Below are 17,285 nucleotides of genomic sequence, written 5' to 3' on the forward strand. Positions count from 1 at the left end.
AGAGGCATCATAGGAGGGTGGAATGTTCTGGAAGCAATTAGAGAAAGCATGTCCAGGAGGCGGGAGCGCTTGCTGGCCTCAGACATTGCAGCTCATCAAGGAAGAGGAGGACCCAGTGGACCACTGGGTTTAATATCATGGAGGTCAACAGCGACCTTGAGGAGGAAGGCTTTGTTAGGCAGAGAGAACGGTGGGCAGAAAGCCTGGCTGAGCGGATCGGAAGGGAGAGAGAGAGAGAGACTGAAGACAGAATTTTGACAGGCCTGTTAAAACGAGTCGTGGAGAAAGGGCAGGGCGACTGGAGGGGGCTGTGGGCTCAAACGGAGAAACTTAAGGTGGGAGAAATCATAACATGTTTGCAAACTGTAAATGGAAAACTGTATCATCAGCCCTATATCACAGATTATGGAACCAAGACTCAGAAAGTTTAAGTAGCAGAACTCATGAACAAAAAAACTAAGTTTTGCACCCCAGTCTCTCTGGCTCAGTCCAATCCATGCTCCTTAATCAGTCAATTTTCACACACAAACACACACGCACGCACACACAAATTGGAGTAGGATAGCCTTTTCTTTCTCGTCACAATATATCATGACCATTTTCCCACATGAATGAAAAACAAAAATGGACATAATTAGAAGGAGAAATACACAATCTACAATCATGTGGGCAGATTTTAACTTAATTCACTCAACATCTAATAGACAAAAAGCCAATAAGGATATGGCAAACTTTAACAACACAATCAATACGCTTGACCTCTCTGACACACACAGAACACTCACTCAGCCATGCACAATGCAAGTTCTTTTCAAATGCATTTGAAATGTAAGCTGACCTAAAGCGGGTCTCTAAAGACCTCAGAAGATTGAAATCATACAGAAGGTATTCTCTGATCACAATAGAATTAGTAAGAAATAAAAAACAACAAAACCAGAAAATAAGTAAACATTTGAAAATCAAGCAAAACATTTTAAAATCACTCATGGGGCAAGAAGGAAATCTCAGTGGGAAATTTAAACTGAACAATAACGAAAACATGACATATCAAAATTTGTGGGATGCAGCTAAAGCCACTTTTAAAGGAAAGTTCATAGCTTTAAGTGCATGAATTAGGAAAGAAGGAAGATTGAAAATCAGGGATCTAAGTATCCAAAGAAAATAGAGGAGAGGGACTTCCTTGGTGATCCAGTGGCTAAGACTCCGTACTCCCAATCCTGGGAGTCTGAGTTCAATCTCTGGTCAGGGAACTAGATCCCATCTGCTGCAACTAAGAGTTCACATGCCACAGCTAAGGATCCTGCATGTCACAACTAAGACCCAGTGCAGCCAAATAAATAAATACAACAAAAGAGAGAAAGAAAGTAGAGAGGGGAAGTACACAAAGGTCTTTCCCTGTCCGCTGTCGCCACTCCTATTCACCATCACTGTCTGAGGCAGTGAAGTAAGACAAGAAAATAAGAAATACAAGGTCTGAAGGTTAAAAAGAAAGAAGTGAAACTTCTATCATTCATAGATGACGTGGCTGGGTCCATAAAAAATACAAAGGAATTTACAGAGAAAGGATTAGCGAGTTCAGCAAGGTTCCTCTTTATATAGTCAACATACAAAAATCAATCTTATAAAAAATAATCAATCACATCTCAGCTTACCAGCAATAGACAACTAGAAAATAAAATGGGGACAACACATATACCCTCAAGCCCCGTTATGAGTGTTAATGAGGTAACAGGTGTGCCACAGCACCAGGCATGTAGTAAGGACTCAACAATGACCTCTGACATCATCAGCACACTTGTTCATGCCATTCTTATCTGCCCAGGTCCAACCCTAGCTACTAGGGACAGGTCTCAAGGGCTAGCAGAGTCTGTGGCCTCTCTTCCCAGCTCCTTTCCAGCCCTAAAGCCTCTTGAACCACCCAGCAACCTGGCAGGGCCGTCAGAGCTCTTCCCCAGACTCCAGCAAAGTTAGCCCGAGTCTCAGAGAAGTCTAAACACAGGCAAGAAAGATGCTCCATGCAAAAGTGAGTCTCTTCCATTAAAAATAACCTTGGAGAAGGATATTTATTCATGTGAAAAGATGTTCATGAGATATTGTAACAAAAATAGCGGTACTACTCCAATTTTCTTAAAAAAAAAACGTGTGTGTGTGAGTGTGTGTATGAGTCTCTCTGTATGTGTTTACAGAAAAGACTGGAAGGTATAGAAGTCAATGTTATAGTATTTATCCTGGAAGAAGATAGGTTTAGGATGATGGTTATTTTCTTCTGTTTGATATATATAGAAAGATCGTGTGTGTGTGTGTTTGTGGAGAGAGAGAGAGAAATGTTTTTATTTAACAGTTGACATCAGAATTCTTCCTAGGGAAAATACCATGATGTGTTGCTGGGAGAAAAGAGAAAATATGGGGAAGTCTGGGGCCACGTGGGAAGCAGTGGCTGCTGAAAATTCCCTGGGGTGGGAGTGGGGGCAAAGGCTGGTGGTGCCCTGAAGGAACCCTGTCTTCACCTCGTCCCCATCTACCTCATCCTTGATAATCAGGGTTATATTCTGAACATCCTCTGTGTGGGGATTTTGGGGCACTGAGCAAAGACCCGCGTTTCATGTATGGGTCAGGGTGGTGGGGACAGGAACAGCTGAATCTCGTACAGGCAGAGTCCCAGAACATGCCCTGGGGGACCCTGCAGGACCCCCGGCGTGGCTGTGCACCTCCCAGGTGTGGAGCCAAGACCCGCACCTGGAGGGACCTGAAGGTCCCGTAGAGTTGAAACCGCAGCTGACATTGGGTAGCCTTTATTCTTCACTTTCTCTACAATGAGCATATGTTCCTCCTTCAGCTAAAATAGATGCAACTGAAAAGGAATGTCTGTCGGCATCCCGGCCCCTGGGCAGAGTGGCCACGTGTTGACCAGGTGGGCAGGCCCGGCTGGGCAACAAACAGCACCCGGCTGTGCCTCTGCTTGGCTGTAAGGACATAAAACAATGTGCGTGCGTGTTTGTGTGTGTGTGTGTGTGTGTGTGTATGTGGTGGGGAAGGGGAGAGTGAAGAATTGAAACTCCTTGCTATATTTAATGGAGGAGGAAATGGCAACCCACTCCAGTATTCTTGCCTGGGAAATCCCATGGACGGAGAAGCCTGGTAGGCTGCAGCCCATGGGGTCACGAAGAGTCGGACACAACTGAGCGACTTCACTTTCACGCACTGGAGAAGGAAATGGCAACCCATTCCAGTGTTCTTGCCTGGAGAATCCCAGGGACGGGGGAGCCTGGTGGGCTGCCGTCTATGGGGTCGCACAGAGTTGGACACGACTGAAGCGACTTAGCAGCAGCAGCTGTATTTAGGGGGTGGGACACTGCCTGACCCTTTCCTCTTTTTGTGATTCTTCTTCTTGTTGCTCCAATGTCGTTTGTGCAATAAAAACAGGAAGGAGTTGGTGAGCTGGTCACTGTCATTTGGTCAGACGGGGGAAATTTCTTCATCCCTCACCACCTTGCCGCCCCCTCGTTCCAGTGGAGGGGTGTGCCACGGAGGGGACCCCAGCGGCAACTCCCCTCTACATGTCTGCCAGGGGCCAGGGCCACAAACCTGTAAGCCCGGTTCACCTTCACAGAAATCTCACAGGGTGTGAATACTGGTCCCCAGTTCACTGAGGAGGAAGTGGAGGCTCGGACTTCACAGGGAAGTCACACAGCTGGAACTCTGACCGAGCTGCAGAACCAGTCCCTGAGTCAGGCCTCAGGGGGTGGAGAACTCACCGTGTAGACAGATTCCGATGGAGGCTGCCCCAGGCTGCTGGTGGCACTGGGGCCCGGGCACTTGTTGGCAGCGTGCTTCCACAGAGCCTGCATCTGTCTCTGGGGGAAAGAAACCAGGGTCGTCAGGCTGGGGACCAGCAGCTCCCCTTCTCCCCAGACCCCACCAGACCCCACAAAGGAAAGGATGGCAGATATCCATGAGGCCACTCAGAAGTGGGTTACTCAGCGCCTTCCACCCACCTTCTCCCAAGAAGCATGGCAAATACCCACAATGCAGGCATGCATGCTAAGTCACTTCGGTTGTGTCTGACTCTTTGTGACCCTGTGGACTGTAGCCCCCCAGGCTCCTCTGTCCATGGGATTTTCCAGGAAAGAATATCAGAGTGGGTTGCCATGTTCTCCTCCAGGGGATATTCCAGACCCAGGGATCAAACCTCCGTCTCTTATGTCTCTTGCATTGGCAGGAGTTTTTTGTTTTTTTTTACCACTAGTGCTAACTGGGAAACCAAAACATCTTCAAGACCTACATCAAATCACTCACCTGCCCAGCAATACTGGAAATGATCAAGATTCCATCGAGGCACCCCGCCCACCACACAGGGCCTGGTTCTGGGGAGGTGGGTGCTGCAGGGCACAGGGCCAGCAGGGAGACGGGGTCCCCGTCTACAGGGCTGATTACTGTGGAGGGCTGCTGAGTGAGCACCAGCCAGACCAGGTGTCCAGTCCCCTCTGTCCGTCACGGGCTCTGCCTTTGCCCCCCCTCTGCACCTCAGTTTCTTCAGCAGTCACCCTCCTTTGATAGAAAGTTACACAGATTCAGGGAGACAACGAGGGAGTAAGTGCTTGCCATGTGGGTGTCACTTAGGTGGCCCTTGGCCAATAACACAGCAGGCACCTCTAGTGAACCAGGCAGCGTGGACACGGGGGCCCCATCCCTGTCCTCCGGAGCTTAGGACCCAGTGGAGAGATGGACGATAAACCAGCAGTTTTCCCAAGCGTGGTTCCTGCGCTGACCGACAGGGACAGAGCGTCTGGCTCATGGGAGGAAACAAGCTCCTCGCCCAGCAGAAAGGGCTCTTAAAGACCTGAAGGCTGGGGCTTCCCTGGCGGTCCAGAGGTTGAGAATCCACCTGCCAATGCAGGGGGCGTGGGAAGATCCCACGTGCGTGCACGCGCCATTGAATCTAGAGCCTGTGCACCACAGCTAGGGAAAGCCCAGGCGCAGCAGCGAAAACCCAGTGCAGCTAAAGGTTTTTTTTTAAGTCCTCTTAGTTTGGAAGAGAGGAAGGAGAGGAAGAGGCAGCAGCAGGTGCCAGGGCCTGAAGGTCTCGAGAAATGAAAAGATGGTCAGCGTGGTCAGAGATGCGGACCTGCCTGGGATGGATCAGGACGCCTGTACCTGGTGGATGGTGGAAAACGTCTGAGGGCTGCAAGCAGGACACGCTAGAAGCGGAAGGCGGTTTCAGAAAGCTCATGCTGGGTGCTGCGAGAAACTCTAGTGGTTGAGGAGGCGGGGGCGGTGTGGGGGGAGCCTTCCAGAAGGCGGGGACTCTGGGAGCCAGGAGGCCGTGCAGAGGCAGAAGGAGGCTGTCCACATGCCCCCCTCTCATCGCAGGCACCGTGCTGCCAACAGTGGAGCAACAACAGCCTCATCTCGGGGCAGGAGCTAATTAAAAACCCTGGCCGCCTGCCAGTCCCCAGCCCATTTACTTGGGATTAGCTCTTGAGAGCTACTTAACTCTCAGGCAGAAGCCAGCGCCATCCCCAGTCACAGCATAATAATGGCTCAGGACTAGGAAGGAGCCTCAGTGGGTGCCAGGTGGGGCTCTAAATGTGTGATCTGCCTGACCTCCTGCGCCCTGCAAGACCAGTCTCCACGGCATCCCTGTTTCACACAGGAGGCTGTAAAGGCTCTGTTCGAGAGGGCTGGCAACTTGCTCGAGGCCACAGAGTCAGAAGCAGCAGGGGCAGGATTTGAACCCAGGTCTGTGTGATTGACCAAGATGCTGCCCTGACAGAACCTGGGGTTTTGGCTCTTCTGTTTTGTTTGGATGAGTAGGTCTCCCAGACAGGGGCAGGCATTCAGGCAGCACTTTACAGTTTACAAAGAACTCTAGGACTTACTCCTGCTAAGTCACTAAGTCAGTCAAGCCCAACTCCTTGCAATCTCATGGGCTGCAGCCCACCAGGCTTCCCTGTCCTTCTCTGTCTCCTGGAGTTTGCTCAGATTCATGTCCACTGAGTCAGTGATGCTGTCTAACCATCTCTTACTGTTACTTAATTCTCATAACTGCCTGAGGAAGTGGGCATGGAGTTCCCACCTTCCAGAGGGGGAAGTTGAAGTTTGTCCAGATAGTCCGTGACCACGCTTGGATCAAACCCAGGTGCCCTATTCTCAAACCAAGTGCCCCTCCTCTGTACTACCTGCTTCCCTGCCAAGGCCGGTGGGTGTGGGTTCATGGGCAGGGGCTCTCCCGGACCCCGTGGTGACAAGACCCAGGTAGGCCTGGCCTCGTGGTGCTCCACTGAGGCTGGGTGGGGGGCCACCAGGAAGGTAAGAGACGCTGTGGGGTCACAGGAAGGAGTCCAAGCCTGCCAGGGGCTGGGACGGACTTCTCGGAGCTTGCTTGTCTGCCTGAAGACAGGAGCGGAGCGTGAGAAAAAGTCCAGGTCCTGGAAACAGTGCATTGTGTTACGGTAGAAGTGACGCTCCCTGGAGCCAGCCTTGCCCCATTCGGGTGCCCCGTCCCAGATCATTAGCATGTACCCTTCTGCCTGTGATTTTCAAGTGGATAAACCATTCAGCTGCTCAGGAAATCTGTAAAGCCTCTGTTTCCCGCTCTGTAAGGTGGGAGCAATACTGTCACCTTGCCCACCTCACAGCCCGGCCACCTCGGACTCATCTTTGAGGTCTCAGCGCTCACTTACCCCATCATTCCTTCCACAAGCACTGCGTGTCAGGCTCCCCCGGACACCAAGTCTGGGGCCTCTTTCTGGGGCTTACGCTCTGGTGGGGGAGACAGTGGTGACACAGAAGCAAGGCTGAGGCGGGCAGAGTGAGAAGAAGCATGTGGAAAACAGGGAGACCTGTATTCTGGGCGAGGGGTGACGGAGGCCTGGGCTGGGGGTTGCGGCTGGATCGTGGGCAGATTGCCGGCGGGATGGGCCCAGGGATCAGCCAGGGGGGCGGCAGGGAGACAAGCGCAGCACCAGGGCTTCTGGTCTGAACATCTGGGATGTGGTGCTACTTGCTGGGATGATGCTGGCCGCCGGGGACCAAGGAGCACTGTTCCCGACAAGGTGGGTGCAGATGTCCCTGGGCGCCTGCATGGAGAAGACGTGATCTGGAGCACGGGGAGGGCTTGGAGCAGCCACACTGGGTGGGGTTGTAATCCCTGGAGCAGAGCAGTCGTGGAAGAGTGTAGACAGATGAGGGGAGCTCTGAGAAAGGGGCCTGGGACGAGCCGATGTACACAGGCCACAGAAATGTGGGTGACCCAGCGCAGGGTCCCCCGGGAGGACCCAGAACCAAGGATGGAGTGTGTCATGGAGGAGGGAGACCCGCTGTGTCCGATGCCCTGCAAGGATGAGGATGGACCAACGTCGGAGGCTGCCTGCTCTGGGAAGCCCACCTTGACCTCATGCTGAGAGTGGGAGCCCTCGAACCTGCTCTCGATCCCAGGACAGGACTCATCTACCTCTTCTGAGTCAGTAGCTCTCGGCTTTGATGCGTTTATCAGCTGTGCTCCTGGGGTCCTCCGTGCCTTTTCCTCCTGGGCCTACAAGGCGGGCCGGCTGACCTGTCTCTGGCCGGGGACCCCTCTGTGTGTTTTGTTCCTGTGCTCAGCTCAGGGTTCAAACCACGCAGGCCATCACGTTCTGGGGCAGTGTCTACAGGGTCCACATCCGGATTTGGATGCAGCTCCAAGGAACTCTGGGAGCTTCTTTGGCAACACAAACCCCGCGGCAGCTCCGGGTCTTCCGAGTCCTCCCCGCTTCAAGGTCAAGCTCTCACCCCAGTGCCCCCGCCCCCAAGTGCACAGACGACAGTGGGAGATGCCCTTGCACTGCGCTCCCACAGGGGCCAGGCACCAGCTGGTGTCTGGCAAACGTCGTCTCTTCCACCCTTTCAGATGGAGGAGGGGATCCATCCCTAACCCCATTTCTGGAGGAGAAAACTGAGGCTCGGAGAGGGTGGAAACTTGCCCAGAGGGCAAGGGCTGCCTCTGTCTTGCTTCCCACTAGGTCTGGCACTTAGGCCAGAGCCTGGCACACACGAGACACTCAGCAGCTATTCCTGGAAGGAGGGGAGGGAAGGCGGGAGGGCGTGGGGAAGGAAGTAGGGGTCTCCGAGGCCGTGTGGCAGGGGGAGGGGCTGAGAGAGAAGTCAAGCCGAGGCTTCTGAGGTCCGCCCTCTCCTGTCCTCCCCTCTTTAGTGACCTTCTACTTTGTACCACGGCCTCCCTGGCTTCGCTGGACACTGAGATCCAATTATTAAAATCCTTTTTTTTTTTTTTTTTGCAGAGCAAGGGGTGAAGTAGGTCAATTTCTCGCCCGGACACAGCTCTGCCCTCACCCCGCCCCTGGAAGGCACCTGTGTGCTCACACAGCTATGCCCAGGCTGGGGGTCCGCAGGTGGGGGTGAGTCCCTTGTCTCCCCTGCCTCAGATTTACTGTGTCCAACACCCAGGCTGCCACCTGGGGGCTGCTCTGGAAGACAGACTCAGAGCCTTCCCGCCTGTCCCTGTCCTTGGAAGAGCCGCAGTGGGGGAGAAACATATTGTGGGCTGGTCCTCTGAGCCTCACTGTTCAGAGCTGTAAAGTGGGAAGAAGTGACGGAGGTCGGCCCACCAGAGCACGCAGGGGAGGGTGCCCAGCACCCAGCGGCCCTGAGGAAATGTCCCTTCCTTCCTTCTGGGTTGCTGGGGATCCAGAGAATATGGGTTTCCCTGGTGGCAATAGTGGAAAAGGTACCTGCCTGCCAGTGCAGGGGGCTTCCCTGGTGGCTCAGAGGGTAAAGCATCTGCCCGCAACGCGGGAGACCCAGCTTCGATCCCTGGGTCGGGAAGATCCCCTGGTGAAAGAAATGGCAACCCACTCCAGTATTCTTGCCTGGAGAATCCCATGGATGGAGGAGCTTTGTAGGCTACAGTCCACGGGGTCACAAAGAGTCGGAAACCACTGAGCAACTTCACTTTCTTTCTTTTTCTGCCAATGCAGGAGAGATAAGAGATGCGGGTTCGATCCCTGGGTCAAATCTGGTTGGAAAGATCCCCTGGAGGAGGGCACAGCAACCCACTCCAGCATTCTTGCCTGGAGAAACCCATCGACAGAGGAGCCTGGTGGGCTACAGTCCATGGAGTCGCAGAGAGTCAGACTGTGTCAGTCTGACGAGACGGAAACAACTTAGCACGCACGCACAGAAAATATGAGAAACGGTTTTGGAACCTTAAGAAGCTAGAAATGGTATGAACGCAGGCCCGCGGCTTCCATCAGACACTCGGAGGAACCTGCGAGCCCGGAAGACTCAAGATTCCTGACCTCTCACAACAAGATCAAAAAGGACCTGGTGGCCGTGGGAGTGGGGGTGGGGCGAGGTGGGGGTCCCTGGGGCAAGTGGCCCCGAGAAGCACCTATTCCAGGCACCGTGCCTGGGGGGTAGCTGTCCCTAAGCCACGGTGAGTGGGGTGGGGGCGGGGTTGCCGTGGGTCCGCATCCCCTACCTTCTTCCAGAGAAGCAGGGCCGTGGCCAGGATGCTCAGGACGGCCAGGACCCCGATGAAGCAGAAGAGCAGGAGCTTCTGGGGGCCCCGGGGGGGCTCCTGGTACCCTGTGTCTGGGTGAGGGCAGGGAAGGCAGAGAGGTCAGCTGTCTGGAGAGGCACACCCCACCCCCAGCCCTCCTAACAACCCCCCGACTAGGACCCCTGGACCCCACCTCTGTGGAGGTCCTCCACCTCCCCACACTCGCCTTGGCCGAGCCCCTGCCTGTGTTCGCTGCCTTGATTCTTGGCAAGGGCAAGGACCACAGCCTTTGCTCCTTAGGTGCCCCTGCCTCAGGGCACTGGCCCCACTGAGAGGTGCTTCTGGGGCCTGAGCGAGTCATGTCACCTCCCGGGGCCTCCTCCTTTCCACCCATGATGTAGTGATCACACGGGCAGGAGCGGTGAGGTGAAGCAGGGGTTGGGCAGAGTTGGTACCAGGCCTGGCAGGTGCTGCCCTGCGCCAGGGGTAGGCGAGGGCACAGTCCAGCCGTTTCCCTTGAGCCACCCATCCTTTCGTCCACCCCTGTCTCCCTCCATCCCTCAGTCCCGGTGGCGGACCCAGAAACAATGGAGTGCCAACCACGTGGCCAGCACATATGTGTCTGGTGTCCACCCGGAACATCCTGCCACCGGGCTGCATTCGGGATCCCTCTCACCTCAAGAAAAGCCTCTGAAAGGCAGGGTGTTGCCATGAAGAGCAAGTCCAGGGTCACATCCTGGCAAGCCGCAGGACCGGGGGGCCAAGCCCAGGTCTGTCGCCTTCTGAAACTCTGGCACGACCAGTGGGAGTGGCAGAGCTGGGTCAGAGGGTCATGACTTTGGTGATGGGCTGTTCTTATTAACTTCTGGGAGTCATTACTCACTCCTCTGAGAATGTGATGAAAACTAAGAATCTAACCCCAAAAAGGTGTCCACAAGCCGCGTGCTTGCTCACAGGTCTCCACAAACACACACGGGCCCCCGGGCTCCGTTCCGCACTCACACGACCCATGGTGCCAAAGGGACCCCGAGGACAAGGGCCTGCCAGAGGTGGCCAGAGCCGATCCATACCCCAGACTCTGCCCTTTCCACTCGAAGGTGGGCATCTCGGCACACCTGTGTGGCCAGGGGCTTCTGGAGGCGGCTCGGTTCTGTTGTGCCACAGCTGAGCGGTGAGGCAAACATTCCCTACGTTCGCTCCTGTGCCCCCAAAGTCTGCCATACCCTGTGCCCGGGGAAGAGCCACAGAGGAAGCTCACCTCTGACCAGGATGAAGGTGCCCTCGCCAATAATTTTGGAGTCCCACCAGCTCACGGAGCAGTAGTAGGTACCGGTGGCAGACGCGTTAGGCAGCTTGAGGGTGATGGGACAGACAGTGGTGTGGGTCTGGTTCTCAGTGCCCGTACCAGGTTGGCAGCTGATCTTCTCCTCAGAGATGGTCCGGCCCTGGAGGTCCACGTGCAAGTAGCTGACTACGAAGTTCTTGAACTTGGGGGTGTAGGGGTAGGTGATACTGCAGCGGAAGGAGACGGCCTTGTTGGCCAGAGAGACCAGAATGGGGAGGCCGGTGTGGGTCACGGACCGCTCTTCTGCCGGGGAAGGAAAGGGACAGAGTGGCAGCTTTGGTCCCCCTGTGTCCCCATGAGGACTGGGGCTCATGCTCACACGCACGCCCTGTGTGCGGGTAGCGTGCCGAGCACTTTTCACACATGACTCAATACTTCCCAACATGCCCAAGGCCGAGTGCGTAAGGGCTCCGTTTTGCAGGAAGAGTCTGGGCTCAGGAGGTCCAGCTGCTAACAACTCTCAGTTTCCCAGCAGGTGTGGAGGGCAGCTGCAACCCCGCCCTGGGGCTGAAAGACGCCAGACCCCACGCTCCCAACCACCCTCCTTCCCAAAGGTCAAGAAGCCAAGTTGGATAAAAAGCACAGGCCCAAGATGACCCAAAGCTGGAGAAGGAGGAGAAGGAAAGAGGAAGGCAGCAAGAAACCAAGTGAAGAAACACTTCCTGGCAGGAAGAAGCCCTTCCGGGTACAGGCACGCTCTCCCCAGCCTGAAGGAGGCATGGGCGGGGGGGGGGAGACAAAACTTTCCCTGAATCTCAGCTTGGAGAAGAACTTGTCAAGTGTTTATAAAATACAGCAAGTGAAAGCGAAACTCGCTCAGTCGTGTCCAACTCTTTGCGACCCCATGGACTATACAGTCTGTGAAATTCTCTAGGCCAGAATACTGGAGTGGGTAGCAAACCTCACCCCTAAAAGCAGTTCTCAGACAATGGAGAGGAGTTCCACGGGCTGCCCTGTGGCCGTGACCATGACTGAGGCAGTTCTGGGGGAGCTGTCTTCTCCCGGCTCCCATCTAGCACCCCTTTCATCAGAAAAGTAAAGTGAAAGCGAAGTCACTCAGTCGAGTCTGACTCGTTGCGACCCCAGGGATTGTAGCCCACAAGGCTCCTCTGACCATGGGATTTACCAGGCAAGAGGAGTGGAGTGGCTTGCCATTTCCTTCTCCAGGGCCTTTCATCAGAGGCACCTAGGAAAACAGTCTGAAAGCCCCCCTGAAGCAGGAGCCTACCTGGCTGGACGTCCCACCCTCCTGCAGGCTCTGAGGTGCCCGTCAGATTCTGGGCTGGGTCAGTAGCGGCCACCTCCCCACCCCTGGACTTCAGCTGCCCAACCCCCCCAGCTTCAGTGCACCCTGTCCCCCTGCCTGCCCCGCACCTTCCTTCTCCCGCAGCAGACAGTTCTAAATTGAGGTCGGCAGCGAGCCACCGAGAACATGCAGGCCGGGTTGTTAATCGGAAGATCATTTGTTGGAGCCACTCGGAGCCAGCAGCAGGATTTATTTGGTTGCGGAAGTGAAACGTGGGCACCCCCCGCCTGCCTGTGGGGGGTGCGGGGCTGGCGAGACACCAGGCCGGTTTCTTCTCAGGTCTCCAGCTCAGCCCTGGGTCAGGTCCCCAGGGGCGTGAGGTCAGGCTCCCTGGGGGACCCCAGGACAGGCCCTCCACACCTGATAATTCCTCCAAGCTCGGGCCACACTGGTATTTGGAGCTCCAGGGAAGAAGCTAGACACCCTCTCCCCTGAAGGACTCAGGCTAGTCCCAGGGGATCGACTGGCATGTCTGGATGTCACAGTGGGTTGGCTTTGTCACACATGATGCTCAAGCATGGAGACCCCGCTGAGCCGGCCCCAGGCGCTCCCCCTGGGGAGAGGAGGAGGGGAGAGGACATTACACCACACTTTATATCTCTGGGCTGGTGGGGTGACTGTTTAACTATAACAATATTTTAGTTTTGTCATAAAACAAGGAGCCTTGAGTCAGGGCTGAGGTTTGAGGTGCAGCAGGGGCAGGGTGTGGGTGCAGAGGCTGCAGGAAGGGGTGGTCAGTGATCCCCCAGGGTCCCAGCTGGGCTGGGAAGGACAGGAGGTGAGATGAACAGTGCTCACCGCCAACCCCTCAGCAAGCCCACTGTGTCCTTCCTATACACACAGGCCACCAGCCTGCTCTGCAGCCCCCTCTGCTGCCCCTCTGCCCAGACCACCACTCCCTCACCCGGCCAACGCCTCCCTAGTCCCCTGAGCTCAGCTCAGGAACCACTTGCAACATTTACGCATCTCCTCCTGTTTGGTTCTCACAATGAAGCTTCGAGGCAGCCCGGCAAGCACAGTGACTGGCTGGTGTTTCCTCATGGGGGTTTGGGAGGTTGGAACCCGACCCAAAGTGAAGTGAAAGTGATAATCGCTCAGTGGCGTCCAACTCTTTGCTACCCCATGGACTGTAGCCCGCCAGGCTCCTCTGTCCATGGGATTCTCCAGGCAAGAATACTCGAGTGGCTAGCCATTCCCTTCTCCAGGGGATCTCCCCGACCCGGGGATTGAACCCAGGTCTCTCCCATTGCAGGCAGATTCTTTACCATCTGAACCACCAGGGAAGCCTGGAACCCAACCAAAACCACCAGGAAAGTGGCCGCACTGAGGCCTCTCCCTGTCTCCCAGCACCTCCTCCTCTCCTGGATCCAAGAGGCCATGCCAGGCCCGGGGAGGCTGGCCATGCTGTCATCATGTCGGGACCACCCTTCTGTTTGTCCCGACAGGAAGACATCCATCCAAGTGTCTTAAAAAATGATCCCCATTTGAGGAATGCTTCTAGAAAATGATGAAATCTGCTAGTGCAATTAAGCCCGTCTTTACAATTCTGGGGAAATCTATAAAAATAGATGACCATTGTTCTGTATTCTTCTGGGATTCGTTATTTTAAGGTCAGAAGGATGGGATTGTGGAAGTGGATGGCTTTGGCTCAGGTCCACTGCAGAAAGAACCTCAGATCTGGGGTGGATCTGTCTCCAAAAACGTGGAGGGATGAGGCTGTCTCTGTGGACCAGTGAGAGCAGCCGGTCGGGAGACAGCGGGCCAAGAACAGGGAGGAGGAGGGCCTGCTGTTGGGGGAAAGCAACTGGGTTCTGACCCAATGATGCAGCTAACTGCCTCCAGTGTCCCTTCTTTTTACTGGGGTGTCAGCACCCCAGAGCGTGGGCTATAGCAGCCCAGCTCCCCTCATTTCTCCTGGACCTGGTGCCTCCAAGCAGCCCCTCTGGGGCCCAGGCTGCTCCAGCTGGCGGCCACCTGAAGCATTCCACAGTTTAGGCTCAGAGCCACAGTCAGGTTCAGAGTGATTTTCGAGTCCACGACGGCTTTTCAGCTACCATCTGTTTACACCTCCAACAAACATTTAGGAGTACCTAAGGAAATGGCAACCCACTCTGGTATTCTTGCCTAGAAAATCCCTTGGTCGGAGGAGCCTGGCAGGCTACAGTCCATGGGGTTGCAAAGAGTCGGAAACAACTGAGCGACTTCACTTTCTTTCTTCCCTTCCCTGGTAACTCAGATGGTAAAGCATCTGCCAACAACGCGGGAGACCCGGGTTCAATCCCTGGGTTGGGAAGATCCCCTGGAGAAGGAAATGGCAACCCATTCCAGTATTCTTGCCTGGAGAATCCCATGGACAGAGGACCCTGGTAGGCTACAGTCCATGGGGTTGCAAAGAGTCGGACACGACTGAGTGACTTCACTTTCTTTCTTCCTTTCACTTAGGGACTTCCCTAGTGGTCCAGTGGCTAAGACTGTGCTTCCAATGCAGGCGGCCCCGGGTTCGATCCCTGGTCAGGAAACTAGAGCTCATGTGCCGCAGCTAGGAGTTCGCATGCCACAACTGAAGATCCTGCATGTGTCATGAATCTCGAAGATCCCACATGCCACAATTGAGACTCAGAGCAGCCAAATAGGTGAATTAATATTAAAAAATAAAAAGAGTCCCTTAAGGCCCAGAGGAGCTTCCTGCCTTGCAACGTTCTCAGTCTAACAGGGCAGCAGAGGGAGCCTGGAGGGGGAACCCCTAATTGAGACTGGGGGGACAGGAAGGGGTAGTGATATCCTAGAGTGTGGGAGCAGGAACACACACACAGGGTGAGGCCAGAACTGGCCCAAGGACAGAGGGGAAAGAAAGCATGTAGAAAATGTCCCCTGGCTGGGTGTGACCCAGGTCCTATGTCAACTAAACATCATGGCAATCCTATGAGGCAACCACGGCAACCCCATCTTGCAGACTGAAAGAAAACAGAGGGTCTTAGAGGTCCAAAGCCCCAGAGTTCCTAAGCAGTAGCATTGGGATTTGAACCCAGGTTTGTTTGACCGTGCTGAGGAAGAAAAGCCAGCTGCCAGGTTAGGAGGTGAGGTCAGACCCAGACAAGCGTGACGGGTGCTGGGCTGTGAGGGCTCCTGGTGGCCCCAAGCACAGTGACATCAGATGATAGAGAGGGGCGCTGCTGGCAGGAGGCCTACATTTTCACAGTTGGAGGCTAACAAGGGGCAGCAAGGCTGCAAGGTTACATGGAAACCACGGGCCAGAGAGCATGGGTGAAGCGGGGCTTGGACAGAGCTGCCAGGGCACCCAGCCTGACCTGCAGGGGCCTGCTTCTCACCCTGGATGCAGTGGGGGGGCTCCTGGGGACCTTCACTGAGCTTGAGGTGTGACACTGAGTGCCACAAGGGTGGCATACTGGCTGGTGTCTGTTCTGTCTCAAGCCCGGTGTCAGCTGCTTCCCGCTTTCCTTTAATTCAGCAAAGGGAGTGTCTCCCAGCGGGGCCGCGTGAGCCAGCCTGGGGGTTCCCTTAGATTCACGGGCTGCCAAGAGGGGCAAAGGGCCCAGAGAGGAGGACGGGGGTGGGCCTTGGATTCCTGAGGCCATGGCAGGAGCGAGAGCTGCAAGAGCCCAACTGGGGGCCCCTGAGTGGCCACAGAAGTGCCCAAGGGCGTCCATTCCACACCCCTGCAAGTGCCCAGAGACAGGGCCCCATGTCCGCAGCACCTGATGGGCAGGGCTTCTCTGCTTCTTCCTGCTCCTCCAAGCTCCTGCCTCCAGCTGGCGGACCCTGGAGCCGGGGTGGGGGAGGTTGGAGAGGGGGTTTGAGGAGAGAGAGAGAGCCAAGAGGGCCCTCACCCCTTATTCTCACCCCAGATGGCGCCAGGGATGAGTTCAGTGGGAACCGGCTCTGAATCTTGGCCAGGACTTGAAGAACTAGGACTCATTTGTGGCTGTAAATGACCGCAGCGCTCCGACTCGCTCAAAACGGCTGGCGCAGATCCAGGAGCCTCTCCGTACACCAAGAGGTCTGGGCTGCAGGAGCATCCCAGCGTAGATTTTGGATTATTCTGTGCATCCCCAGTGCAGCCTAGGCTGGGACAGGCACCGGGAGGGAATCACTTCAAGGAGTCTGGCGTTGTTTTCTGCAGGGGGGACAGGTTGGTGGCAGAAGGGAGGAAGGGCTGGAGGCGACTGCTCTTTCCAGCGCTGATCTGAAAGGAGGGAGCAGGAGACGCAGAGAGAATTTGAAGGTCAGGTCCAGGGGGAGTTTTTCGGGACAGAGAATTGTGAGCCTGTGTCAGTGTGGATGGTGTAAGGCCAGAGGAGGGGCACCCCTGCTGGGTGAGGTCCATGGCGAGTGGGAGCCGGCTGGGAACAGGGTCAGCCAGAGAGGGACTAGGAAACAGTTGCAGTGGGGTGTCTTGCAGGGCCCTGCTCCCCAGGGCCACCAGCCCAGCCCAGCCCTGCTGGAGAGCTTGGCTGCTTATGACAAATCCCCGAGTCCTCCTCTCCCCACCCCCACACAACTGCGAGGACAGAAGCTTGCACTGGGCAGCCCAAGCTACCCCCACAAAGCCCGCCCACTCCTGCTTTGCGGGAGATGGTGTTTTCAGGGATGGTATCTCCACCATCGGATTTCCCTGGTGGCTCAGTGGTAAAGAACCCACCTGCCCAGGCAGGAGATGTGGGTTTGATCCCTGGGTCAGGAAGATCCCCTGGAGAAGGGAATAGCAACCCACCCCAGTATTCTTAGGAAATCCTATGGAGAGAAGAGCCTGGGCTACAGTCCATGGGGTCACAAAGTGTTGGACAGGACTTAGCAACTAAACAACAACCACCTCCTCCATCCCTCGCTTATTGGCAGCTCCAAGGACTGCTAGAAAGCCAGGGGCCTGACCAGAAATGAGGGGGCAGGAGGTGTCTGGGAGAAGACCAGTTTCTGGAGGCAGCCAGCCTCGGTTCAGATCCTGGCTCTGCCATTAGAAGGTGTGCAAACTTGGGACTTCCCCTGGTGGTCCAGTGGCTAAGATTCCATGCTCCCGTTGCAAAGGGACTAAGCTCGATCCCTGGTCAGGGAACTAGAGCCTGCACATCGCAACTAAAAGATTCCACACACCGCAACAAAGATCAAAGATCTCAAGT

At 55.4% G+C, this 17,285-nt stretch overlaps 1 protein-coding gene and 1 long non-coding RNA gene across 4 annotated transcripts in view; one reads left to right on the forward strand and one right to left on the reverse strand.

The window, feature by feature from the left end:
- NFAM1 (NFAT activating protein with ITAM motif 1) overlaps positions 1 to 17,285 on the reverse strand; it is a 36,421-nt gene that overhangs the window by 6,725 nt on the left and 12,411 nt on the right. For 2 of the 3 annotated variants that reach the window (XM_081587802.1, XM_081587801.1), the window contains 4 exons: positions 16,012 to 16,354; positions 10,758 to 11,087; positions 9,479 to 9,591; positions 3,756 to 3,854 (listed from right to left, as the gene is read on the reverse strand). In XM_081587802.1, the coding sequence (XP_081443928.1) occupies positions 3,756 to 3,854; positions 9,479 to 9,591; positions 10,758 to 11,087; positions 16,012 to 16,087 (618 nt within the window). In that variant the 5' untranslated portion in view covers positions 16,088 to 16,354. The remainder of the gene's footprint in view (positions 1 to 3,755; positions 3,855 to 9,478; positions 9,592 to 10,757; positions 11,088 to 16,011; positions 16,355 to 17,285) is intronic. The other variant, XM_081587800.1, reaches the window with a different exon arrangement.
- Positions 1,827 to 11,658, forward strand: LOC145544720 (uncharacterized). Its single transcript, XR_014081592.1, has 3 exons — positions 1,827 to 2,023; positions 8,280 to 8,396; positions 8,976 to 11,658. It is a non-coding gene; the product is annotated as an uncharacterized LOC145544720 (long non-coding RNA).

The sequence above is a fragment of the Giraffa tippelskirchi genome, chromosome 4, assembly GCF_054371585.1.
Source record: "Giraffa tippelskirchi isolate mGirTip1 chromosome 4, T2T-mGirTip1v1.2.pri, whole genome shotgun sequence".
NCBI classification, from domain to species: domain Eukaryota; kingdom Metazoa; phylum Chordata; class Mammalia; order Artiodactyla; family Giraffidae; genus Giraffa; species Giraffa tippelskirchi.